At 47.6% G+C, this 26266-nt stretch overlaps 1 protein-coding gene across 1 annotated transcript in view; it reads left to right on the top strand.

Annotated features, from left to right (window-relative positions):
• Positions 1-26266, top strand: part of LOC135219590 (threonylcarbamoyladenosine tRNA methylthiotransferase-like) — a 143273-nt gene that overhangs the window by 107636 nt on the left and 9371 nt on the right. Inside the window, exons 8-9 of the mRNA XM_064256478.1 lie at positions 18474-18654; positions 18825-18971. Of these exons, the coding sequence (XP_064112548.1) occupies positions 18474-18654; positions 18825-18971 (328 nt within the window). The remainder of the gene's footprint in view (positions 1-18473; positions 18655-18824; positions 18972-26266) is intronic.

Here is a 26266-nt window from a genome sequence, read left to right as displayed (position 1 = left end):
AAAAACAAGTTTTTTTTTCAAAAATTCACCATAAATTGAAATATTGTGCTAGAGACTTCCCGTTTGTTGCAAAATGAAGGTAAATGATGGAATATTACTAGACTGTAAGTGTTTTAGCTTACAACTGCAGTTTTTTACCATTTAGGTTGAGTTAAATTTGACCGAAGATCGAATTTTTTCTATTTATCATGATTTATATAAAAATATTTCAAAACTGATAAAAGCTACAAGCATGAGTTATTTATTGTTGTATTCTACATGAAATTGCACACGTTTACATGTATAACACTTTATGTAACGCCTAATAGAAAACAGTGCGAAAAATTACGACAAGGTGACTACAAAAATTCTGAGATTTTCAGCAGAGTTATTGCGTGCGGAGGTAAGGAAAAAGTTTTTTTTGTACATGAACTTCCCTGACAGATATATACATAGCTATAGTCTCCGACGTTCCCGACAGAATTTCAAATCTCGCGGCACACGCGACAGGTAGGTCAGGTGGTCTACCTTACCCGCCGCTGGGTGGCGGATGTACGAACCACTCCCGTAAGCTTGTCAGATTTTTCTCTGTCGCGGGACGATAACAACTGTTGTCGGTTCCTCTCGATAGTTTTTCGATTCTCGCTTGCCTGGAGTTAATTTGGACTTCTTTTGGTGACGTATTCGCTTTGTTTGGCTTGGCTTACGCTGATTGTGGACCGGTTTGATTTTGAGTTTGATTTTCTTTAACGATGTCTGATCTAGAATCGGTAGTTAAAACTTCGGTTTTGTTTAGGGTTTGCGTGAATGAAGGATGTAAGGTGAGGTTGCCGAAAGCTTCGGTAGACCCCCACACGGTTTGCATGAAATGCAGGGGGAATGAATGTGCTTTTGCTAACCCTTGTAGTGAATGTAAGGGATTGAATGAAGAAGAATATAAGGCTCTCTCTTCTTATGTTAGGAAGTTGGAACGTGATAGAGTGCGTAAGGCTTCCTCTAGAAGTTCTAGCAGATCTAGAATGAGTGAGTTGGATGTGGATCCTAATAGTACTAACGTAGAATTAGAACCTTCTTCCAAGTTGCAGCCGCGGCTCCCCGCACCGAAGCCGAAGATTCGCCTTCGGAGGCGGCAGCTCTGAAAGCCAAGAATCGTTCTGTGGATCAGAAGATTCGTCAGTTGGAAGGTAAGGAGAGTGTTAGTGATCAGTGCAGTGTCCCCAGTGTTGTGGAGGGTGCGTCTGACCGGCTCCTTAGTGCCTCTAGGCCTAGACCTCTTCCAGACTCCCAGTTCCAGTGGAGTAGGAAAGTCGCAAAGCCGCAGGAGGGCTAGGGAGAGCCCCCACCGGTCAGGCGTCCCCTCGGCAGATCCTGAAGTACGCTCCAGGCTGCCTCGGATCGCTACAAGAAGGAGCTCGTACGCCAATGCTTCTCCTCTTCGTCGTCTCCCTCTCCGAAGAGAGGTTGGAACTCCCCGGATGCGTCGCGCCCGTTGAAGAGGGCTTGGAAGGCTCCATGCAGTCCTTTGGCTTCTAGTCCGGAGGTTTTCCCGGAAGAATCGTCGGTGGAGGCGAAGAAACCCAAGAAATCCTGTGATCGTTCTTCTTCTCGCGCTCCGCGCTCGGCGCCTGCTTCCGAGGAAGAACTAGAAGATTCTCCTACGAGAGTACTCGCGGGACTTCAAGCTCAGATCACGGCGCTAGCAGACTCTCTAGCAGTTAGATCACGTAGGAAGAAGGACGTTTCTCTTCCGATAAGAGATCTAGGCACCGCTCTTCAGAGGATCGTTCTCCTTCATATGTGGAGGTTTCGTATGAAGGTGGGGGCTCGCGTGAGCGCCCTCGCTCGCGGGAGCGCCCTCGCTCGCGTGAGCGCCCTCGCTCGCCTGGCTCTCTTTCAATTTCAAGGCGCCAAACATCGGTAGGACGCTCTATGGAGAAAGAAGTTTTTTCTCCAGATTGGATTCCCGCTTCCGGTAAGCGCACTGCACCTGCTCATCACGCGATTTCTTCAACTCCCTCGCGTGAGACTTCTCCTCAGCAGCCTCAAGATTATAGAAGGCGCCCTTATACAAGTAGGCGTTCTTCTTCCAGATGTCACTCTCCTCGAGTATCGGATCGTGACTTCTCTCCTGACAGGCATCTAGAGTCTGGTAGGAGTCGTGTGCATGATAGACGGCCTACTGTTAGCCGCTCCCCGCAAGGTAGGCGCCAAGAGCCTACTGCACATAGCTCTCCTAGTAGGCGCTCGTCTCTTTTAAGGCGTCATACTCCTGATTATTCTCCTAAGGGCAGACAACAAGTCTTTCAAGCGCCCTTCTCCGTGTAGGCGCTCTCCCGCTTCTAGGCGCACTGCTCCTGACCGTTTGTCTCTTGGTAGGCACCAGGAATCCCGGAAGCGCCCTTCTCCAAGTAGGCGCTGTTAGCTTTGAAGCGCCCTTCTCCTGAATGTTACCCTCTTGTTAGACGTCAAGAGTCTCGCAAGCAGCCTTCTCCTAGTAGGCGCATTTCGCCTTCCAGTCGAACTTCCGTTGATCGTACGCAACTGGACAGGTATGGAGAGCCGCGCAAGCGCTCTGCTCTCGATAGGCGCTCTTCTCCTGGCAGCCGCTCGCCTCACGATAGGTGCATAGAGTATAGTAGCGCTCGCCTCCTCGTAAGCGCCCTGCGGATGTTTCCGAGGATTCTCGGAGTAGGAGCCCTACCTCTCCTTCGGCTGAGATTCCGTATACCTCGAAGAGGGAGTCTCATCGTAGACTTCCCAGATCTTCTCATCGTTCTCCAGTGGATGTGAACTCTTCTAAGAGAGGGCGTTCTCCAACCTCTCGCTCAACTCCTGCTAGGATCCCTTCGTCACCTAAGGATCTTCCGCGCTCGCCTCGACAAGACGTCCTAGAAGGTTCGGATGAGGAACCGAACACTTGCTGCTGCTGGCTCTTCTTACAAGAAGCTTTACAGAGCTACTTTTACAAGTTTTTGGGGATTCCCTTACGCCTACGGCTCCTCCTTCTCCTCACTCACTTTTTTCAACGGCGAAGACAGCGAAGAGTTCTTCTTGTGTGAGGATGAAGCCAACTCTTTCTATGAAGAAGGCACTGAGGAGTTTTGGTTCCTGGATGGCTTCCAAAGAAGAAGCGGGGAAAACGATGTTCGCTTTTCCTCCTTCGAAGTTATCAGGACGCGCTGGTTTCGGTACGAAACAGGAGAGCCCTTAGGATTGGGTCTACCGTCTTCGGCTGATTCGGATTTTTCGGCGCTGGTAGATTCGACAAGGAGAACTGCCCTTAACTCTGCTAAGACGACTTGGGCAATGAATGAACTGGATCATTTGCTCAAAGGTATGTTTAGAGTGCTGGAAGTATTTAACTTCCTTGATTGGTCGTTGGGAGTCCTAGCCAAGAAAATTGAAGTGCCAGAGTCAATTTCACCAGATGATCTTATGTGTGTTTTGTCTTGTATGGACAAGTCAGTAAGAGACGGAGCGAGTGAAATCGCCTCCCTTTATGGGGCCGGGATCGTGAAGAAGAGGTCGGTTTATTGTTCCTTCTTAACGAAGTCGGTCTCCCATGCTCAGAGGTCTTCTTTGCTGTTTGCTCCTCTGTCTACTCAGTTGTTCCCGAAACATCGAGTGCAGGACATTTCGAGGTCACTTTCGGCCAAAGCCACCCAGGACCTTTTGGCACAGTCAGCAAGAAAACCTCGCCCTTCCTTCCCTACCAAGGCTAAGAAGGAAAAGGCAAGTGTTCGAGAACCCTTTCGAGGGCATCGTCATCAAGAACCTCTACGTTTTAGAGGTCGTAGACCTTCAAGAAGGGGTAAGACTTTCGCCAAGTCTGTTAAAGCCCCCAAATAACTTGCAAGTCCTTCAAACAACGGTGGGCGCCAGACTCTTAGAGTTTGCAGAAGTCTGGGCCCAAAAAAGGGGCGGATCCTTGGACCCTTTCTATTTTGAGGAGAGGTTACCTCATCCCTTTCGTCGAAAGACCTCCCTTGACGACCATCCCAAGGGAACTGACGGCCAGGTACAGAGACCCCATCATGAATCAGCCCTCCATCTAGCAGTAGATCAGATGCTGGAGAAGGGGGCTATCGAACTAGTGACAGACCATCATTCATCGGGCTTCTACAACCGCCTTTTCCTAGTTCCGAAGTCCTCAGGGGGATGGAGACCGGTGTTGGATGTAAGCGCCCTGAACTTCTTCGTAGAAAAGAAGAAGTTCACGATGGAAACGCCTTCATCAGTGCTGGCAGCACTTCGTCCAGGGGACTGGATGGTTTCCTTGGATTTACAGGACGCTTACTTCCACGTACCGATCCATCCTTCCTCGAGGAAGTTTCTCAGATTCATGATGGGGGGGAAAATTTTTCAGTTCAGGGCTCTGTGTTTCGGCCTCTCGACGGCCCCTCAAGTGTTCACGGGGATTTTGAGGAATGTGGCTCAATGGCTTCATTTGAAAGGGGTGAGGATATCCATGTACCTCGACGATTGGCTAATAAGGGCCAATTCAGAAGATTGTTGTTTGAAGGACTTACAAGTAACCTTAGAATTGACGAAGGCTTTGGGACTTCTCGTCAATTTCAAGAAGTCATCACTAATTCCCGAGCGAAGAGTGTGTGTATCTCGGGATACAGATGAACTCTCTGAGTTTTCGGGCTTTTCCCTCGCAGGAAAGGATAGCCCGAGGATTCGAGAGAGTAACAACCTTCTTAGGGAAAGAAGTATGCACAGTGAGGGAGTGGATGAGTCTGCTGGGGACACTCTCCTCTCTGGAGCAATTCGTTTCCCTAGGAAGGTTGCACCTGAGACCGCTCCAATTCTTTCTTCATCGGAATTGGAGTCGTCGTTCTCAGGATTTGACGTTCTCCCTGTCGTTATCCCAGGACATCAAGAAACATCTCTTATGGTGGACAGATCCCAACCTCTTTGCGAAGGGACTGTCTCTTCAATCACAGACCCCCAACCTGGTGTTGTTCTCCGACGCGTCGGACATGGGGTGGGGTGCAACTCTGGGAACCAACGAAGTGTCAGGTACCTGGGTGGGGGACCAGGTAGCCTGGCACATCAACAGAAAGGAGTTGATGGCTGTGTGGTTGGCTCTGAAGGCTTTCGAGCCCAAAGTCAGAAGATCGGTAGTGCAGGTCAACGCGGACAACACTACAGCTCTGGCATACATCAGGAAACAGGGGGGGACGCATTCCTTCTCCCTGTACGAGACAGCAAGAGACCTTCTTCTGTGGGCAGAAGAAAGAGGAATCAAGCTTCTCACCAGGTTCGTGCAGGGAGAAAGGAATGTAAGAGCAGATCTCCTCAGCAGGAAAGATCAGGTCCTTCCCACAGAGTGGACCCTTCATCTGGATGTATGCCAGAGCCTGTGGAAGTTATGGGGCAGGCCACACATAGACCTCTTTGCCACGTCAAAGAACAAGAGGCTGGATCCTTACTGCTCTCCGATAGCGGATCCAGAGGCAGTAGCAATAGATGCTCTTCTTCTAGACTGGAACGGACTCGACGTCTACGCGTTTCCCCTTCAAGATCCTGGGGCTAACTATCAAGAAGTTCGTAGAGTCCGATTCAACGAGAATGACCTTAATCGCTCCCTTTTGGCCGGCCCAAGAATGGTTCACAGAGGTACTGGAATGGTTGGTGGACCTCCCAAGATCGCTCCCGCTAAGGAGCGATCTACTCAGACAACCCCACTTCGACAGGTACCGACAAAAATCTCCTCGCTCTCAGTCTGACTGGTTTCAGACTGTCCAAATTTGGTCAGAGCGAAAGGCTTTTCAGCAGCAGCTGCTAAAGCAATCGCAAGAGCGAGGAGACCTTCCACCTTGCGTGTATACCAGTCAAAGTGGGATGTCTTCAGACGTTGGTGCAAGAGGAAGAACATTTCCTCTTCCAGTACCTCTGTGACCCAAATTGCGGATTTCCTTATTTTCCTCAAAGAAGAATGTCATCTGGTTGTGTCAACTATTAAGGGATACCGCAGTATGTTGCGGCGGTATTTCGGCATAGAGGCTTAAATATATCCGATGATAAGGACCTGCATGATCTTATTAGATCATTTGAAACCATTAAGCGTCCTCATGTAGTACCGAACTGGAATCTAGACGTAGTCTACAATTCCTTGGATCGTCTAGATTCGAACCTCCTGGCGGCTTAGCCTCTTTCAAGGACTTGACGAAGAAGGCTATCTTCCTTTTGGCCCTAGCTACAGCTAAAAGAGTGAGTGAGCTCCAAGCTATTGAGGGCAATGTAGGGTTTAAGGAAGATTCTATGGTGTGTTCGTTTCTTCCAAGTTTCCTTGCAAAGAATGAAAACCCATCACGCCCTTGGCCCAGGAGCTTTGAAGTTCGTAGTTTATCTTTTCTAGTAGGGGAAGAGCCTGAAAGAACTCTTTGCCCTATGAGAATTATGAAGTATTTCCTTAAGAGGAAGGAACAACTTAAGGCTAATCAAGATGTACTTTGGTGCTCCGTAAAGGACCCCACTCGGCCCATGTCGAAGAATGCTCTTTCCTTTTTTCTGAGAAGCCTTATTACAGAGGCACATGTTGCCTGTAAGGAAGAACATTTTAGACTACTGAAAGTGAAAGCTCACGAGGTGAGAGCCATCGCAACTTCGCTTGCATCAGAAAAAATATGTCTGTGCGGAACTTGATGGAGGCGACTTTTTGGAGATGCCAATCGGTTTTCGCAAACCACTACCTACGTGATGTAAAATCACATATGATAAATGCTTCGCCTTGGGTCCTTTCGTATCGGCGGATTCGGTGCTGGGGCAGGGAGCTGAAACTTATCCTGTGTAAATTTTTTATATGTTACCTATATTTTATATTGTTGTTTTTTGGTTGTCTGAAAGAGGTTGCAGGAGGCACCTCTTTTTGTCGTAATATTAACCCTTGTATTTTGGTTAGGTGGTCTGGTGGGTTTTGGCTCCTTGCAGAGGTTAGTGGTAAGGATCTGTTAGGTAAGCGGACAAGGTCCCTCTAACAGCATCCGACTTGGATTCTACCACAATAGGGGATCACATATCCCAGTGGTAGATCCGAGAGTCTTTCAGCATCAGGTCACGTCCTAGCTGTAGCTCTCCAGGCAATGCAGACTCAGAGATAGTATCTATGAAGTCTTCATCCTGAAAAGGTGAGAACCAAGGTTTTTTATATCCTACAACATTAGTTGTTTCCCGTCTTACCTGTATTATTGAGCTGTCTCTTACCCTCCACCAAGGGTGCCAATCAGCTATGTATATATCTGTCAGGGAAGTTCATGTACAAAAATGATATTGTTAAACTACAATAAAGTTTTGTACATACTTACCTGGCAGATATATACGATTAATGGCCCACCCAGCCTCCCCTCAGGAGACAGGTGGAAGAGAAAAATCTGACAAGCTTACGGGAGTGGTTCGTACATCCGCCACCCAGCGGCGGGTAAGGTAGACCACCTGACCTACCTGTCGCGTGTGCCGCGAGATTTGAAATTCTGTCGGGAACGTCGGAGACTATAGCTATGTATATATCTGCCAGGTAAGTATGTACAAAACTTTATTGTAGTTTAACAATATCATTTTTCAAAAATTCACCATAAATCGAAATATTGTGCTAGAGACTTCCTGTTTGTTGCAAAATGAAGGTAAATGATTGCATGTTGCTAGAATGTAAGAGTTTTAGCTTACAATTGCATTTTTCGACCATTTCGGTCGAGTCAAAGTTGACCGTAGGTTTAAATTTTGGCACTTATCGTGATTTATATAAAAATATTTCAAAAGTGATAAAAGCTACAACCATGAGTTATTTTTTGTTGTATTCTACATGAAATTGCACACATTTTCATGCATAGCACTTTATGTAACGCCTAATAGAAAATGGTGCAAAAATTACGACGAGGTGACTAAAGAAATTCTGCGATTTTCAGCCAAGTTACTGCACGCGGAGGTAAGGAAAAAGTTTTTTCAAAAATTCACCATAAATCTAAATATTGTGCTAGAGACTTCCTGTTTGTTGCAAAATGAAGGTAAATGATTGAATATTACTAGAATGTAAGAGTTTTAGCTTACAATTGCATTTTTCGACCATTTCGGTCAAGTCGAAATTGACCGTAGGTTTAAATTTAGGCACTTATCGTGATTTATATGAAAATATTTCAAAAGTGATAAAAGCTACAACCATGAGCTATTTTTTGTTGTATTCTACATGAAATTGCACACATTTTCATGTATAACACTTTATGTAACACCTAATAGAAAATAGTGCAAAAATTACGACGAGGTGACTAAAGAAATTCTGAGATTTTCAGCCAAGTTGCCAAGTTACGGCGAGCGGATGTAAGGAAAAAGTTTTTTTTTTTAAATTGACCATAAATCGAAATATTGTGCTAGAGACTTCTCCTTTGTTGCAAAATGAAGGTAAATGATTGAATGTTACTAGAATGTAGGAGTTTTAGCTAACAGTTGCAATTTTCGACCATTTCGGTCGCGTCAAATTTGACCGAAGGTCGAAATTTTGTCATTTATCATGATTTATATGAAAATATTTCAAAACTGATAAAAGCTACAACCATGGGTTGTTTTTCGTTGTATTCTACATGAAATTGTGGATATTTTCTTATATAAAACTCTATGTAAAGGCTAATGTAAAACGGAGCAAAAATTACGACAAAGTGACAAAAGAATTTCTGAGATGCGTCGCTGATGCTTTCTAGCGCGAGAAGAAAGCAATTCGCGCATGCACGCCTGGGTAACGCTTGTCAACAAAACATCTTGATCCGTGAACTCCCAGCATCCCCCAAGGCACGTGATTTAAAATTGTGCACAAACTAGGTCTATAGCTATTTTTCCGCGAATATTTAAAAAACTTTTTGTAGTCGATGTATCGTACGTCCGATTAGTACCCGACAGACAATTTTAGTCGACGTATAATACGTCCAATAGGCGTTTAAGGGTAAAAGGACTTGTCATCTAAGACCTAGATGTCGTAGACTTTTTGTTAGCACTGGTCATTCCAGAAAAGAGGTTTCCAAGAACACTATTTCATTCTGGATGCGTGAGGTGATTAAGCAGGCTTATTCCTCGCTTGATGGTTCTCTCACTGAGTCTGTGCAGGCTAGAGCACATAACGTCAGAGGTATAAGTTCTTCTCTGGCATTTAGAAAAATTTTGCTGTTCATAGAATTTTGAACACTGGTTCCTGGTTGGGCCAATCCATGTTCACTTCTTTTTACCTGAAAGACGTTGCCACAGATCTTTGGACACGGGTGGGTTGAGGAATACTAGACACATCATATGCTAGACTGGTCTGATACAGGTGAGTAAGGTAGCCATACTGAAAGTTGTTTTGCTTTATGTTTTTGAAATAGATAACCCTCTATTCAGTAGCAGGAGTGAGGTGCTATATGGTTTACTTGACTAGTCAGAATTTTCTTTGGTTCCCTGGGTGCAATGAATCAGCTCATATATCATTGTAATTCAACCCAAACGGCCGAGTTGTTAGATATTTGTTTAATTATCTTCTCACGGGCATTAGACCACCTTCTTTAGAACTCATTCTTCTAGGAAGGATGGTCAGGTGGCGTAACTCCCAGCCAGTTTAGGATACTTGTACCTCCCACCAAGTATAAGTCTATCTTATTGTTAAGACTGAAGGTTTGTTCCGCATATGAACAAATGACAAATTTTTAATCAATTTGTATTTTTCATAACTAACAAACCTGAGGTCTTTGATTGTTTTTAACCAGTTACCAGCTAGCACTTGGAAAATACCCTATTGTTAACACCTCAGGTTTGTTAGCTATGAAAAATACAAATTTATTAAAAATTTGTTATATCAAAGCACTCGGCTAAGAGGGTCTTTCTTGTTATTATGAATACAGTGGTACCTCGAGATACGAAAGGCTCAACTTACGAAAAACTCGAGATGTGAAAGCAAATACGAAGATTTTTGCGGCTCTACATACGAAAATTGTTCAAGATACGAAAGGTTGTTGCCCAAAGTCTGAGATTCGCCCGGACCACCGATAACAATTTTAAAACTAGTGCGCTGCCAACTGAGTAGACTCACCACCATCCTCCCGCTCTCCCATTGGTTCCTGATGTTAGTCACCGCCATAAGATCCTTCTCTCCTATTGGTCAGCATCTCTCCCATCGTACATCTACATAGCGGCGTGCTTCTTCGGCCACTTTGCGGCATCATCGGTATCGTAAGCACGCAGAATTCGTTCGTTCTATATGATTTCGTTTATTAACGTAAATTCGATAGCGATTTCATTGTAATATACTTTATCGTGTTGTGTGAGAACTTTACTACATACGTATACTACATAACACAATTATGTACGGTATATACATAGTCATGGGTCCCAAGAAAGTTGAAGTTCACGGCAAGAAGATGATGCTTTCTTTGGAGACAAAGATGGAGATAATAAAAAAGTATGAAGCTGGTATGCGATTGAGTGTGATCGCCAAGGAATACGGCCGAAGTCCGTCGACAATAGGCACCATCCTTAGGCAGAAGGATGTCATCAAAGCAGCTACACCTTCCAAGGGCGTGACTATTTTGTCCAGCAAGAGGAGCCACGTGCACGATGAAATGGAAAGGCTGCTTCTTATCTGGATAAAAAACAAAGAAATCACTGGAGATACGATAACGGAGACGGCAATCTGCCACAAGGCCAGCGCTATTTTCGTCGATTTGATTTCCCAGGCCGAAGACAACGGAGAAGGGACATAGACGCCAACCCCAGAGTTCAAGGCTTCTCATGGGTGGTTTGAAAAATTTCGTAAACGGACTGGCATCCATTCGGTGGTGCGGTATGGGAGGCAGCCAGCTCGGACACAAAAGCGGCCGAACCCTTTATTAAGATGTTCGACGAGATGACTCTCAATGAAGGCTACAGTTCTCAGCAAGTCTTCAACTGTGATGAGACTGGCCTTTTTTGGAAAAAAATGCCTCGTCGGACATACATCACACAGGAAGAGAAGAAGCTACCTGGGCATAAGCCTATGAAAGACAGGCTTACGCTCGCACTTTGTTCTAGAACGCCAGTGGGGTGGAATTTGCAAGGTGAAGCCCACCTACTTGGTCTATCATTCCGAGACTCCTCGAGCCTTCAAGGCCCACAAAGTGCTTAAGGAGAAGCTTCCAGTGATGTGGAGGGCTAATGCGAAAGCCTGGGTAATGAGACTTTTGTTTACTGAGTGGGTAAATCTGAATCGACTGGAGTTCAGCCTACCTTGGCTCCTTTCCCACTCTTTAGAGCAAGAGAGAGGGATCCGCCACTGACTTCTGATTGGAGTTATGGAACTGCGAGATCAAAGGCAGTCTTCTGGGCTTTTCCTTAAGGAGCGAAATGCAATTTGCGCTAAGGGGAAAGCAAAGAACCTTATGTTGGAGACAATAAGGCAAAAACAAAGCAATGGGTTTGTCTTATGTCGGGACCCCTATTTCCCGGCTTGCAAGGGAAACGGGGAGGAATGAGCTCCTATTGCTAAGGAAGGAATAGAAAGGGTACTCCAAGGAGTGTCTTGCCTGCATCCGTGCTCGGTCCAGCATGCAACAGTCCGCATACTCTCTTCCCAAAGGGAAAGAGTAGGATGAAAGAGAAGAAGAGCCAGTCATTCTGCAATCTTATCCAATCATACTGTACAATGAGACCAGATGCTAACCTGTCCTGTTAGAGGAGCTGGGTAAGCTACACAACTTGTTGAGCAGCCACCACTGGTCCCAAGGAGAAGGTGTCCAAGGACTTTTGGGCAACATCCAGAAGGTAATGAGAGGTGAAGGTAGTCTTATGTGCCCAGACCCCCGCCTTCAAAACCTGTTGAACCGGCAGGTTCTTCCGGAAAACGTGGGAAGGGGCAATACCACTGACCTCGTGAGCTCTCGGACGAAGGGCACTGGTGTTGTCGCCTGCAGCAGAGTACGCCTTCCTGATCGTCAAACGAAGCCAGAAAGAGATAGTGCTCTTGGACACCTCTTTCTTGGAACCCCCGGTGCTAATGAAGAGTCATCAACACTCAGGCCGAAGATGTCGAGTCGTCTTCAGGTAGCACCATAGCACTCTAACTGGACAGAGTAGCATCTCGTCTGGGTCATCATCAACAAAGTCACTGAGGGAGAGGATGGAGAAGAACTCGAATCAAGCGTCAGGGACCACATGATTCTGAGTCTTTGTTATGAATTCCTGGACAAATTCTAACGTCACTGATTCCCACCCTTTCGTATGCTTCACATCAAAGGAAAGTCTGTGGAGTTCGCCTAATCTCTTCGCCGATGCTAGGGCCAGCAAAAAGATGGTGTTGAGGGTCAGATCCCTGTCTGATGACTCTCAGAGTGGCTCGTACGGGGCACGAGTCAGGCTCCGCAGCACGAGAGTCACATCCCATGCAGGAGGCTTGAGGTCCCTGGGTAGGCATGACCTCTCGAAGCTCCTCACGAATAAGATATCTTTCCTCAAGAATAAGATATCTTTCCTCAAGAATAAGATATCTTTCTCTTTCAGCTTGAGAACCAAGGCTAAAGCTGCCAAATAGCCTTTTACCAGTGAAACGAAGAGGAGCTTCTCTCGATGAAGGTAGACTAGAAAGTCTGTGACCTGCTGAACAGTGGCTCTGATTGGAGAGATACCCCGTCTACTACACCAACCACAGAAGACGGCCCACTTCCCCTAGTAAACTACTGCAAAGGACTTCCTGAGGTATCCAGCCATCGCTGTCACTGCTTGGCGCGAAAAGCCTCTCACTCGCAAGAGATAGTGGATAACCTCCAGGCGTGAAGACACAGTGACTCTACTGCTTGATGGTACCATTCTACCTATGGTTGAGACAGCAGGTTTTGGGTGCCACCAGAATCATTCTCAGATTCTGCGTGATCCGCACCCTGTTGAGCATGGTGCGGATCAGACAGAACGGGGGAAGGGTGTATGCTTCTAGGTTGTCCCAAGGATGTTGGAATACATCTGCTTCTGCCCATGGGTCTGGTACAACTGAGCAGAAGATCTCCTCCTTCCTGTTGTACCAGGTGACAAACAAGTCTATGACTGGATGCCCCCATAGACTGAAGAGCCTTTCCGCTATGTCCTGGTGTAGGGACCACTCGGTTCCTACCACCTGATTCTGGTGGCTGAGCTTGTCTGCTACTACATTCCTCTTGCCCGGAATGTACCTGGCTGATAGCTCCAGTGTGTGAGCCAAGGCCCACTCGTGCACCTGCATTGTCAACCTGCGGAGCACGAGGAAGGCAAGTCCCCCTTGCTTGTTGATATATGCCACTACCATGGTGTTGTCACTCATCAACACCACAGAATGTCCCATCACTCATTCCCGAAACTCTTGCAGAGCCAGGAAGGCTGCCTTGAGTTCGAGAACATTGATGTGAAGGTGCTTGTTGTGATGGTTCCACACACCTACAGTCGGCAACTCCTGGTGTGCACCCCACCCCTTGTTCGATGCATCCAAGAATAGGAGCATGTCCGGAGGGGGAGTGGTCAGATCCACTCCTACCGTGAGGATCCTGTCATCCAGCCACCAATCCAGGTCCTGCCTTACCTCCTGTGAGAGAGGAACAAGGAGGGACTGATGATCTTGTGACTAGGACCAAAAGTCCCTGATTCTCTACTGAAGAGACCGCAGGTGCAGCCGTCCGTTAGGGACCAGCTTTTCCAAAGATGACAGGTGACCGATCACAACTTGCCAAAGCCAGGCAGGTTGCTCCTGTCTTGACAGGAACTGCTTTGCTATCTCTCTGAGTTTGCTGATACGAGAGTCCGAGGGAAAGACTCATGCTACTACTGTGTCCATCAGCATGCCTAGATACAACGTCCTCTGCTTGGGTTCGAGATCTGACTTCTCTAGGTTTAGCAGGATCCCGAGATTCCGACAAAGCTCGAGGAGTCGATCCCTGTCCTGCAGCAACTGCGAGGGAGAGCTCGCCAAGACCAACCAGTTGTCGAGATACCTCAAGAGATGTATCCCGTTTGAATGTGCCGAAGCTGAAACCAAGGTGAACACTCTCGTGAACACCTAAGGAGCGGTCGACAGTCTGAAGTATAAAGCCTTGAACTGGTAGACCGTCTCCCCAGGACGAAGCAGAGGTACTTGCGGGAAGGCCTGTGGATGGGTATTTGAAAATACGCATCCTTCAGGTCCACCATAAGCATGAAGTTGCTCTCCCTAATGGAAGCCAGCATTGAACGTGCTGTTTCCATCTTGAACCGAGTCTGGCGAATGAATCAGTTCAGGGGAGAGAGGTCTACGACTGGTCTCCATCCCCCCGAAGCCTGCTCTATGAGAAAGATTCGGCTGTAAAACCCCGGAGACTCATCCGACACAACTTCTATAGCGCTCTTCTCCAACATTGCTTGCACTTCCTACAGCAGTGCCTGGTGTCTCTCGGATCCCACTACATAGGATCAAAGCCGGACCAGATGGTTAGTGAGGGGTGGCAGAGACTCCCGAAGGACATCCACTACCCAGGTCTCTGCTCCGTATCGCTGCCAAATTGCCCAATGGCTCAATAGGCACCCCCACACCAGTGGCAGCAGTTGGAGGGGAAGACTGGCCCTAACGTTTCCCTTTGATTTTATTCTTCCCCGTCCTTCCTCGTCCTGACTGGGAATCAGTCTGAAAAGGACGGGAAGACTTGGACTTGGGGGCAGAAGAAGAAAGCTGGGTTGTTCCTCTGGCTACCTTCGAAGCAGACACGAAGGTGCAGAAGCTTTTGCTGCTGCCTGGTGGACAAGCCAGTCCTTGTCCTCGTCCCGTCGCTTGTCCACCACAGTATCTACCTGCTCTCTATCAAAGAGAGAGGCAGCACCCAGCAATGGTCCATTACGCAAGGCCAAGACCGACTCGGAGCCAAGAGACCTGGATACTCGGGAGAGGGAGGTGTCGCGCCTCTTGAACACCAGGTTCGCTCACAAGTTGGCAGTCTGGTGGGCCAGGTAGGTGATCGCCCTACCCGCAGACTGGTACAGTCTCCCAAAAGCCAAGTCTTCCCCCGGGGTGATGGCCCTTTAAGAAGCCGCAACTTTGGACACTGTGAAAGACCACAGGTCCAACCAGGAGACTGCTTGGAGAGCCGCCATGGCGGTGGCTTCCCAATGTTGCTGCCTCCTGCTGCAAGAGCGAGATGTTCTCTGTAGTCAGGTGCTGCAGTGACAGACCCGGACCGAGCCAACAGTTCCGGATCAACCTGCTTAGTTGGTAGAGGCCTATCTGATGGTGTGTAGAAGCGCCTCTGGCGAGATAGAGGAGGAGGAAGCAGCTGCTCTGAACGGCTGGATCTGAAGGAATTCTCCTGTCCGGAGACAAGATCATTCACCTGACCCAGCACGCCGTTATCCAACATCGACCAAGGAAGTCCCGTCGAAGCCTTGGGTACCTTCTTGGAACCCCAAAAAATTAGAGACGAGAGGGACAATCTCCTGAAGAGGATGTCGTGGCTGCTTCCCCAAGATCATTGTGTTGATGGATCAGTGCAACGATCTCTGCAAGCGTCCTCTGCAATTCGGGGGTGTCCGAATCCCTGGGTAAAGGCCCAAGTCCTTCCAGGGATCGGTCTTCTCGATCTGCTCCTCCTAGCTAGACCCCTTCGATCCATACTCGACGACTTTGGCATATGATCGTTGGGGTCTTAGGAATCCAGAGACATAGGCTGCTGTCACTGAATCCCGTGAAGAGGTCTCCATGGGGTTCCTACCATTCGCCTCGCCCCTCCTGGTGTATCCCGAGGAAGTAGAGGGAATAGGAGATGGATAGGATGCCATCACTCCTCCTAGCAGCAGTACTGCCAGGTGGGGTGAGCCATGCCCCTATACCAACCCGTGGTGTTGACAAGGGCGTGTGTCTAGGAGACAACGATCGTTCTGATAATGCGGACTCCCGAGAAGAATGCTACTGCTCTCGTCGCTCTGCAGCAGTGCTAGTAGCAGGACTGGAAGCAACGCTGGTGGGAATCTTGATCTTCTTGTGAGCAGCGTTGCTACTCGTGGAGACCCAGTCCCCTACCTGGCGAGAGCGTGCATCCCCCTCACGACACATCCCAGTGCTCTTTGGGGACAAAGCCCCTGGTGAAGAGGACTGAACAGGGGACCTCATCTTCGTCTCTTCCATTACTCCTTTCGACGGGGGAGGTGCAATGGTCTTGGCTCCTGACGAAGAACCAGACTAAGTCTTCGCAGGAGGGTTTGAGCCGCGGCTCAATCCCTTCTGTTTCATGCCACTGCCAGTGGATGTGCTGCTCCCCTTGGAAGGCAGCACACTTGGGGGCACTCACAAACGAAACCCCGACACAGCTCTGGGGGCAGGTCCGGGACGGGGCTCAGGAACAGGAACAGTAGCCGGTCCAGGAACTACAGCAGGGTCAGCAGGCATGGAGGGGGCAAGGAAGTGGTCTGGAGTAAACTCCGCAGTAGCAGGTCCCATCGTCAGCAGGGCCGGCATTGCTCTCACATCTGGGGACTTCAAGGAAGTCAGGAACCCTGGGGCAGCGTCGGGAAGGCAAAAGAAGGCAGTTAATGCCCGTCGCCCGCGGAAGCAGAGACATTTGTAGGGTGGTGAGACCAGACCAGGTGCGGAGGAGCCGAGTAGCTGGGCTGTGTCACGGTAGAGGTGGTAGGGGTAGAGACGGAGTGGGTGGCAGCACTGGTCGGGGTACGGTTAAGGTGCACGAGCAGCGCTGGCACTGAAGGGGACCTCGCTAGCCCAGGGAAGCCCAAGCCTGGTCTAACCTGGGCACAACACCTGCAGGGGGAATTGTCAGGTTAATTGGAGGTCTCCATCCTTGATCCGAAGGAGGACCTTCGGGGGCAAGGAGAGATCCCAGAAAGGGCATTGCTTGGGGCCACCACTAAAGCTCCTTCCTCCCTTTTCCCCCCCAACTCATCAGAAAGGTAAAAGGAGAGAGAAGCTTCCCCCAGAGGGGTAGCAGCGAACATAGGCTGATTACAGGGGGACAAGAATGAGGCCGAAGGGTCCAGTACAGAAATGGAAAGGGGCGAAATGCTCCCCGCCATGGCTTTTGGTCTCCTAATGTAACACCTCCTGCCTGTGAACTTCTCCCACTGAGTGGCAGACCACGAACAACACTGCACACGTTATTACACCATCACAATCTACTTGTTGGCACGAAGCACAAACCGTATGGGGATCTACTTTGACCGAGGAGCAAATTCTGTTACACTTCTTGCTGTCTACCCTAGGGCAACACCTGAAGGAAGTAGACGGCAACAAGGGCTGTAAGTCGAGGGATTGCCGAGAATCCATTGTAAATTTCAAGCAAACCACCAAAACAACAAACAGAAGAACAAAAAACAGGAAATTTCCCACTGGGAAAAAGCAAAGTCCAGCAGAAAGTCAGGCAGAGAGCGCAGAGGAAGTGTGCTCACACGACGATGGCCGAAAGCAAAGTGTTCGCTCACCACCGGTCTTGGCATAGCCAACAACCGGACGGTAGTTAACTATCAAACTGCCTTGTTTGAAAGTTCAGCAGCCGCATCCAGGCTTCGCCTTAAGCATTTCCTATCGTAAAGGACCAACGGTTTGTATACTGTGAAGGAACAAACAGCATGGTAATTGCATACAACATAGCCTAGCGATCTACTCCCAGCTTCTCACCTTGCACTACCTGTTTATAGAAACAAAAGCCTACCTGTCCAAATTTTAAAGGACTAAAACTTTTCACTGGATCTTAAAACTAAGTACTTTGCTTGATTGTTGTAATGATGGTTGAAAAATGTGCAGTCAAACATGATTTCTGGAGCAGAACCTGGGAATTAGTGAACTCTTGGACTGATCAGAGTGTAATGAGTATTGTCACATCTGTGTGAGTGGTACTTAGAAAGATCAGAGGCAGTCATTGTAGGTAAGCTGAGATCGAGAAAATGTAGTTATCGTCGTCACTAGACAATCACTGTAAAACCAGATCGCTAATAACCAGAGACTGACTATTCAACCTGAGACCAACTATAAGAGAATTCTTTGTAATTGGTTGTTGTGTCATTTGGAGCCATAGGGGGACCATGAGAGTGTAACTCCCTTTGAGACCAAACAGAGGCTACGCTAGAAAAAAAATACAGATTCTTCTTCTTTCCCACTGTTGTCCGTATATTAAGGGGTCAGTTGCCTGATGCGCCTTCTCCACTTCCTTCTATCAAAAGCATCATCCTCCACCAAATCTCTTCTCTCCATATCTTCCTTCACTTTATCTTGCCATCTAATTCTCTGTCTCCCTCTTGCCATCTAATTCTCTGTCTCCCTCTTGATCTTTTTCCTCTAATAGGTTCCTCCCAAGCCCTCTTCACTCCCTCCTCATCATCCATCCTCAACACATGCCCATAGCTTCTCAATTGTGACTCTCTTATCACCTCTGTAATCTTTATTAAGCCTGCCCTTCTTCTTATTTCACCGTTTTCCAATCTTTCAAGCAACGATATTCCCATAAACCACCTTAGAATTCTCAAGATTAGTGTTCTTATAAATGATTTTGCCCTATTTCTTTTTCCAGAGTTCCCGGAATTACTATCGCTACAGACATAATTTGTGGCTTTCCCACAGAAACTGAGGAAGACTTCAAACAGACCATTGACCTATGTAGCATGTATAAATTTCCATCTCTTTTCATAAATCAGTTCTATCCACGTCCTGGAACACCAGCAGCAAAAATGAAGAGAATACCCACCAAAGAGGTAAGACTGGTTATTATCTTCAGGTTTGAAGAGTGGTAAGGATAATATTGTTTTTGATGACAGGAAAATGGACGTTATTGGTTCTGATATAATGGATGTGCAAAGTCTGTTCGAAAGTGTCCATACAATTTAATTTGAAATGTATTTAATATGCTCTCACATTTTTCCAGGTAAAAAACCGATCAAGACAGCTTACTGACGTTTTTCAGTCATACCGGCCATATGATCACAAGCTAGGAGAGAAGCAAGTTGTGCTTGTAACTGAAGAGGCTCATGACAAAGAACACTTGGTTGGGCACAATAAATACTATGAACAAGTAAGTACTGGATGATATTCTGATTTATTTTATTACATTAAAGAAATTTTTTTTATATAACATGATAGCATTTTTTTTACTTTTAATTAAGCTGTTTGAAAAAGAAGGGTAAATACATACAGTGGTACCTCATTCGTCAAATATTTCTTATGTCAAACATTCCATTTTTCAAACAAAATTTTTGATAAAATTTTGTATCGTTTGTTGAACAAATACTCGTACTTCAAACTGACTAATTAACTTGTTTATACTTATATTCAAGAGCTTACTGCGCCCTACAAGAAAAACTGTATTAACATCTTTTTGCTCCAGTAAATTACCTATCTAGTGACATTTGCTTTTGTTCATATGCGAACAAACCTTCGGTCTTAACAATAGGATAATTTTCTAGCACCTAGCAAGATCCAGTTAAATCGCAGATGAAAAGCAAGGAATCTTGTGAGATCTGGCAACGCGTGCGTATATCGGGTGAAAAGTGGTCAAGGACCACGCACCCAAGCTACAGCGTTCAGTCTTTTTCTTAACCGCCTGGACGAGAGTTGTGGTTGCCATCTCTCGGCCTTTTACCCGGTTCATTGCCCGTTTTCACTTACGATTCTCTGCGTGTGTTTGTATTATGGCTTCTTCTGCTCCCTCTCGGTCTCAACAACATATGTGCTTGGGTACTCAAGGTTTCCCATGTTCTCGTTTTTTGGCTTCTTCAGCGACAGATCAACACAAGACTTGCAGTAGGTGTCGTTCTAACGTTTGAACCATTACGAATCCCTGCACAGAATGCCGTGCGTGGTCTAGAGAGCAGTGGAAGTTATATTATAGTAAAAGGGAGCATCGTAGTTTCTACCCTTCCTTCGTGGGAGGGGTTTTCATCTCCTCTTCTCAATGCTTCGTATCCTGCGACAGTCACACCCCATGCAAGTGTAGTGCCTTTGTCTCCTTCCTTTTCTTTCATCAATTCATCGTTGGAAGTATCAGGAGGCCTTCAAGCTGATTTATTATGTAATGTTGCCCCGTCTTCCTCGGGAGTTAATTTACTTCCCGAGAGGGAAGAGGTTTTTTCATCAGTTTCTTTCATTTCAGAGTCGGAGGCGCTCTGGGGGTCGCTTTGGCTACGGGGTCTGCTCTCCTTGGAGGGTTTGCTGATGCGCTTCTGGGATGCTTGCCTCCTCCCTCCTCAGGCTACCCAAGCTCTCCCCCCACCTCCTGGCCTCGTCTTCATTAGTAGCTGAGGTCAGCCATATTTTATTGCTCTGTCAGTGACGATTGCCGCTTCTTCGAGTCAGAGGGAAGCCGTGGCGTCGGCGCAGCTGGTGATGTCACGGGGTCAGCCATTTTGTATCCCTCCGCCAGTGGCGTCTGCTTCCTCCTCGGGTCGAGGGGAAGATGTGATGTCAGCACCGCTAGTGATGTCACTTCCATCAATGACGTCACTCCCAGTTTCCTCCACTGCGCTGCCTCGCTCATCTGTGTCGTCATCGTTTGCTCCAGTTCACTGCATCTCCCTTCCACTTCATCAGCCCCTTCTCTTGCTGATCTGTGTGAGGCTTTATGTCAGGCAGTTCTTAAGAGATTGGACTCTGTTTTGGAAGATAGGTTTGCTGCCATGTTGGCTGGGAGGACTGGAAGCAATCGTGTTGTGACGCCCCCACCTCCTGCAGAGAGATTTTGTAAGGAGTCAGTGCTGTCTTCCTCTCCTTCTCCCCCGTCTTTGCCACGTCAGCGTATCAAGCGTTGGAGGGTTAAGGACTTTGCCCTTTCTTCATCTGCGAGTAAGGAGCGGCACGCCCATGTTCCTGTGAGTGTTAGTGTTTCATCCCCGGTGCGATCTGCAGTGGCTTCTTCATCCTCTGCATCGAGTCGTGAGTGTTGCAACGTCGCACGTTCATGCATGTTGCAAATTCTTCTGCTTCTCCAACGCCAGGGCCTATTTGTCGCCATAAGGATCTCAAGGCACCTGTCAAGAGATCGAAGGTTGTGAGTGCAGAAATAGTGCAGCAGGAGTGTTTGTCTGCCCCTTCCCTTGGTGCTTCCCAGGGTATGATTCCGAGGGATTCTCGATCTATTTCGAGTGCTCGAGACGCTTCTCCTTCGCACGTACATGCGTCCACCCTGCATGTGCACGTACGTGGTCACGTACGCGAGTCATCTATTGGGAGTGTGCGTAGCGATGTTCCTAGTGTTGTGGTTGGTTCATCGCAGGAGTTGGCGCTTGGATCCAGCCCAGACAGGTTGGTTGGTGTTTCGGGCTGTTTGGCTACTGGCTCTTCTGTTGGTTTACACGAAGAAGGCGCATTGGATAAGCTTGCACATTCTTCTCGTCATTGGTCTCCGTTGCCGGAGCAGGAGGGAGGCATGCAAGAGTTTTTGTCTTCCTTTACCAAAGTTGTCGATCTCATTCGTGGGTTCATTGGTCTGAGGCCAGGGTTGACTTTGGAGCAGGTGGGGTCGGTGGCTCCATCCTGTCCCCTGCAGGATACCCTAGCTTTGAAATCTATGGCAGACTCCATGTTGCAGACGGTTTCTTGGTTGGACTTCTAGTCAGCGGTCATTGCCAAGATAGCATCTGACAGGTCCCAGAGGGGTTGGTGAGTGCTTCCTCTCTTGCCAGTTTGTTGCAGTCTGGGGGCAAGGCGTTCTCGTATCTTGCACACCTCAGCGTTAATTTATGGGCTAATTTTCTCCTGATCAGAAGAGACGCGGCTTTGCCCACGATAGAAAGATCGGTTGACCCTGAGTCCTTGTTGGCGCTGAGGAATGGGGATCTTTTGGAATCTCAGTTTCTGTTCCCTCGGACTGAGCTGGAGGACTCAATAGCCCGATGCCAGGCTGACATGAAGGACAGGTTAGTGCACCAGGCCATATCAAAGTCAGAGTCTTGTCCTCGGAGACGTCCGGCTCCTTCTCCCCCTGCCCAGCAGCAGTCACGAAGATCGTTGCCTGGTAGGCCGTCAAGGAGTTCAGTTTCAGCAGGGCCTTCCCGTTTGTCCCAGTCTAGGTCAGAAGACCAACATCCCTTTGGCTTCCGCTCCTTTTTCAAGTCAAGAAGGGGCCCCAGGGGCAGAGGTAAAGGGGGTCGTCGGTATGATAGGTGCCACTCCCTCTCCTGTGCCATGGGTCGGGGGGTGTCTGGAGGGCCAGTGGGCCAAGTGGCAGAGTTATGGGGCAGAGAAGTGGATAGTAGATGTCCTTTGGGTGGGGTATCTACTGCCATTCGACTTCTCCCCCCTCCCGCTCTCGGGCAATCCTCTGCTCAGGAAGGTGTATTCCCCAGATTCTCCAAAGTTCTTGGCTCTCCAGGAGAAAGTGCAGAAGATGCTGGACAAGGATGCAATAGAGGAAGTGGTGTGTCTGTCTCCGACGTTTTGCAGACATCTTCTTGGTGCCCAAGGTGTCAGGAGGCTGGAGACCTGTGATTGACTTGTCCACTATGAATCATTTCATCAAGAAACAGGGTTCAAGATGGAGACCCCGGGATCAGTGTTGGTAGCTGTGAGGGAGAGCGACTTCATGCTGTTGATAGATTTAAAGGATGTTTATTTCCAGATCCCTATTCATCCGTTGTCCAGAAAGTTCCTTCGCTTCTCTCTCGGAGACAAGGTCTTTGAGTTCAAAGTCCTGTGCTTCAGGCTGACCACAGCCCCTCAGGTGTTCACAAGGGCCTTCTCTCTCGTTACAATTTGGGCCCATGCTCAGGGGATCCGTTTGCTGAGGTACCTCGACAATTGGTTAATCTTGCAGTTTCCACGAGAAGCTGCTGCAGAACAAAGATCGTCTTCTTCGGTTTTGTTTGGAACTTGGCATCGTTGTGAACCAAGAGAAGTCAAACCTCATACCCAGTCAAAGGATCCTCTATCTGGGGCATGGTCATCGATATGGTAGTTTCAAGGGTTTTCCCGTCGGATCAGAGGTTGGAGAAGTTGCGAGTGGTGGCATGCGACTTCCTGTCGCAACCGCATCAGTCAGCTCATCAGTGGCAGGTTCTTCTGGGAATTTTGTCTTCTCTGGAGAAGCTGGTCCCTCGTGGGCAACTTCATCTTCATTTTCTGCAACGGAGACAGGAAATTCTGGTCTCCAGCAGGGGACTCACCCCTAATAAGGGTTCCTTTGTCTCTAGAAGTGAGAAGACCTTCGTTGGTGTTTGGATGACTGGAATCTCCTGAAGGGTGTTCTTCTGCGTTCTCTTCCCCCATACTTCCTTCTGTTTTCAGATGAGGTGCCTCCCTGGCAGGTTGGGGTGCTCATTTAGGCAGCCTCATTACCTCGGGTATGTGGAGTTTGGAGGACAAACAGCAGCATGTTAACATCTTAAGAGTTAAAGGCAACCTTTCTGGGTCTGAAAGAATTTCGGGAAAAAGTAGAGGGTCATTCTGTTATTCTCATGTCGGACAACACTATGGTGGTCGCTTATGTGAACAAGTGGGGGGGGAGCGCCTGGTTTCACATCAACTTCACACCTTGACTGTCGAGGTTCACCAGTGGGTGGTCAGCAATTCGGTAGAGCTCTCAGCCAGGTATATCCCAGGCAAATGGTATGTGGTCGCAGACAAGCTCAGTTGTCGGGATCAGATCCTAGGCACAGAATGGTCCCTTCATTAGGTAGTAGCAGACAAGCTCTTCCAGGTTTAGGGGAGACCCATGCTGGAACTTTTTGCAGCCCAGTTCAACAGGAAACTAGAGAAATTCTGTTCGGTGGTTCTGGATCCTCTGGCGATAGCGGAGGACGCGTTCCTACATCCCTGGGACAACCTGGAGGAGTATGTCTTCCCTCCATTTGGTTTGATCCGCAAGTCCTGAACAGGTTGATGAGTTCGCAGAGTCTCAGGTTGACTTTGGTAGCCCCTCTGTGGTTGCAGGCGGAATGGTTTCCGGATCTGCTGTTGTTGTTGTCAGAGGTACTGAGAGAAATTCCCCCTTGGCGGCATCTTTTGTGTCAGCCACACATAGAAAGGTTCCACCAGTCAGTAGAATCCCTGACTCTTCACAGTTGGAGGCTATCAAGTATCTCCTCTGAGCGAGAGGCTTTTCTCAGAGGACAGCAGGGCATATGTCCAGCAGTCTCAGAAGGTCGACCTCTGCAGTTTACCAAGGCAAATGGGCGATTTATTGTGATTGGTGTAGTAAACGGGGTTTTTCTCCACTCGGAACCTCTATTCTGCACAGACTTTTTGACCTTCCTCAGAGATGAGAATGGTTTGTCTGTTTCCGCCATTAGAGGCTACAGGGCGGCCCTGAGTTTAATGTTACATCTTAGAGGTATATCGACATCTCATACTGGGAACTATCCTTGCTAGTTAGTTTGAGCAGTCGAGTTCTCCTAGAGAGCTCAAGCCCCCGTAGTGGGATGTTTCCTTGGTCTTGAGAAGTTTCACTTAAGCTCCATATGAGCCTTTGCGTCATTCGTCAGACAGGGACTCGACACTCAAAACGGTTCTCCTCCAGGCCTTGGCATCTTCGAAGAAAGTAGGGGAGCTGCACGGTCTGAGCTATGATGTGAAGCACACCATGAGTTGTGGGGGTCAGTATCCTTCAAATTTATCCCGGAATTCGTGGCTGTGACCCAGAATCCCTCGGTGCATGATGATAGGTTTGCCTCCTTTTCCACTCCATCACTGGATGACTTAGTGGGCGGTGATTCTCAGGAGGGGCTTTTTTTTATGCCCTGTCAGGGCTCTGCGTTGCTACGTTAAAAGGACACAGCACCTTAGGTCAGGCTGTCGTAGGCTTTTTGTTAGAGGAGTCTAAGAATACAATCTCTTTTTGGATATGGGAAGCCATCAGAGAGGCATACTCGACTCTTGATGATTCCACCACCATGTTTGTGCAGGCTAGAGCACATGACGTTTAGGGGTATTGGTCCCTCTCTGGCTTTCAAGAAGATTGGCTGTTCACAGAGTGCTGAGTGTTGGTACTTGGTTGCGCCAGTCCATGTTCACCGTCTTCTATCTTGAGGATGTTGCCCATATATCTATGGACACATTTTCCCTGGGTCCTGTGGTGGCTCTCCAACAGATTGTGTAACTCATAATTGTCCTTAACAGGGCACTTCTGCATCTTACCTAAGATGATTGTTTGGATGAGAGAATGAGTGAGTTGGCTGGTCTCCTTTCTCTTGTACCTTTCCCTCCTCCTACAGGCGGGTTAAGGAATAGACACATCATTTGCTGGACTGGTCTGATATAGGTGAGTAAGGTAGTCATACTGATAGTTTGGTCGCTTGGTATGCGAATAACCAACCCTCTATTCAGTAGCATATACTCCGCTCCTTAGCCAGGGGGAGTTGGGAGTGGTAACAAACCCTGGCGCATTGGTTTGTTATTGGACAGTCAAAGTTTCTCCTTAGTTCCCTATACAATGATTCGTCCCATATATCATTGTACGTCGCTCAGTGACTGAGTCGTTGGATATCAATGCATCTAGCATCTCACGGGCAACAGTCCCTCTCCAGTAGATATTTCTTCTGGAGGTGGACTGGTGGTTTTGGCCCCCAGCCAGTTTAGGATGTCTATACCTCCCTCCAAGTATAAGTCTATCCTATTGTTAAGACTGAAGGTTTGTTCGCATATGAACAAATGACAAATTTCTAAGACAATTTGTATTTTTCGTAGCTACTTACCCGAGGTCTTAACGTTGTACTGCCCACCTCTAGCCGCCCCTCTGTCTTCCCAAAGACATCCTGAGTTGGGAAAGACTGAAGACTGTAGCGTGGGTACGTGGTCCTTGACCACTTTTCATCCGATATACGCACACGTTCCCAGATCTCACAGGATTCCTTGCTTTTCATCTGCAATTTAACTGGATCCAGCCAGGCGCTAGAAAATTATCCTATTGTTAAGACCTTGTTTGTAGCTATGAAAAATACAAATTATCTCAGAAAATTTGTCATTTTATGATTTTTTATCACTGTAAAAGTAACTGTTCCATAATAAACACACTGGTGCTGCATTAAGCTTTTACATGTCTTCCATTGTATGTTTAAATGACTTCCTTATGAAAAGTTATTTAATCTCTTTCCTTTTCTTGCTTTCTTTACTTTGTTTGCAAAATCCTCATGTTTATTTCAAATTTTGCCATTTGCCAACAGTGATTGATGTATTGTGGCATAATTAATCTCTTCCATGCACTTAAGGTCCAAGTGTAAGCACATCAACAATCATACACACCAATTACTCTCTCTCTCAGACACATTATTGATTCCTTTGATTATCCTTGTAAAATGTGAATAAAATTGATTTTGTTATCAACCTTTGCTTACAGCAACCATTTTGGTTTCCTCAAAGAATTCCAGTCTCTCCTCCCTC

This window comes from Macrobrachium nipponense, chromosome 1 (genome assembly GCF_015104395.2).
Source record: "Macrobrachium nipponense isolate FS-2020 chromosome 1, ASM1510439v2, whole genome shotgun sequence".
NCBI lineage: Eukaryota > Metazoa > Arthropoda > Malacostraca > Decapoda > Palaemonidae > Macrobrachium > Macrobrachium nipponense.
Note: the sequence above shows the minus strand (reverse complement) of the source record. Positions and strands in the feature narration are given on the sequence as shown.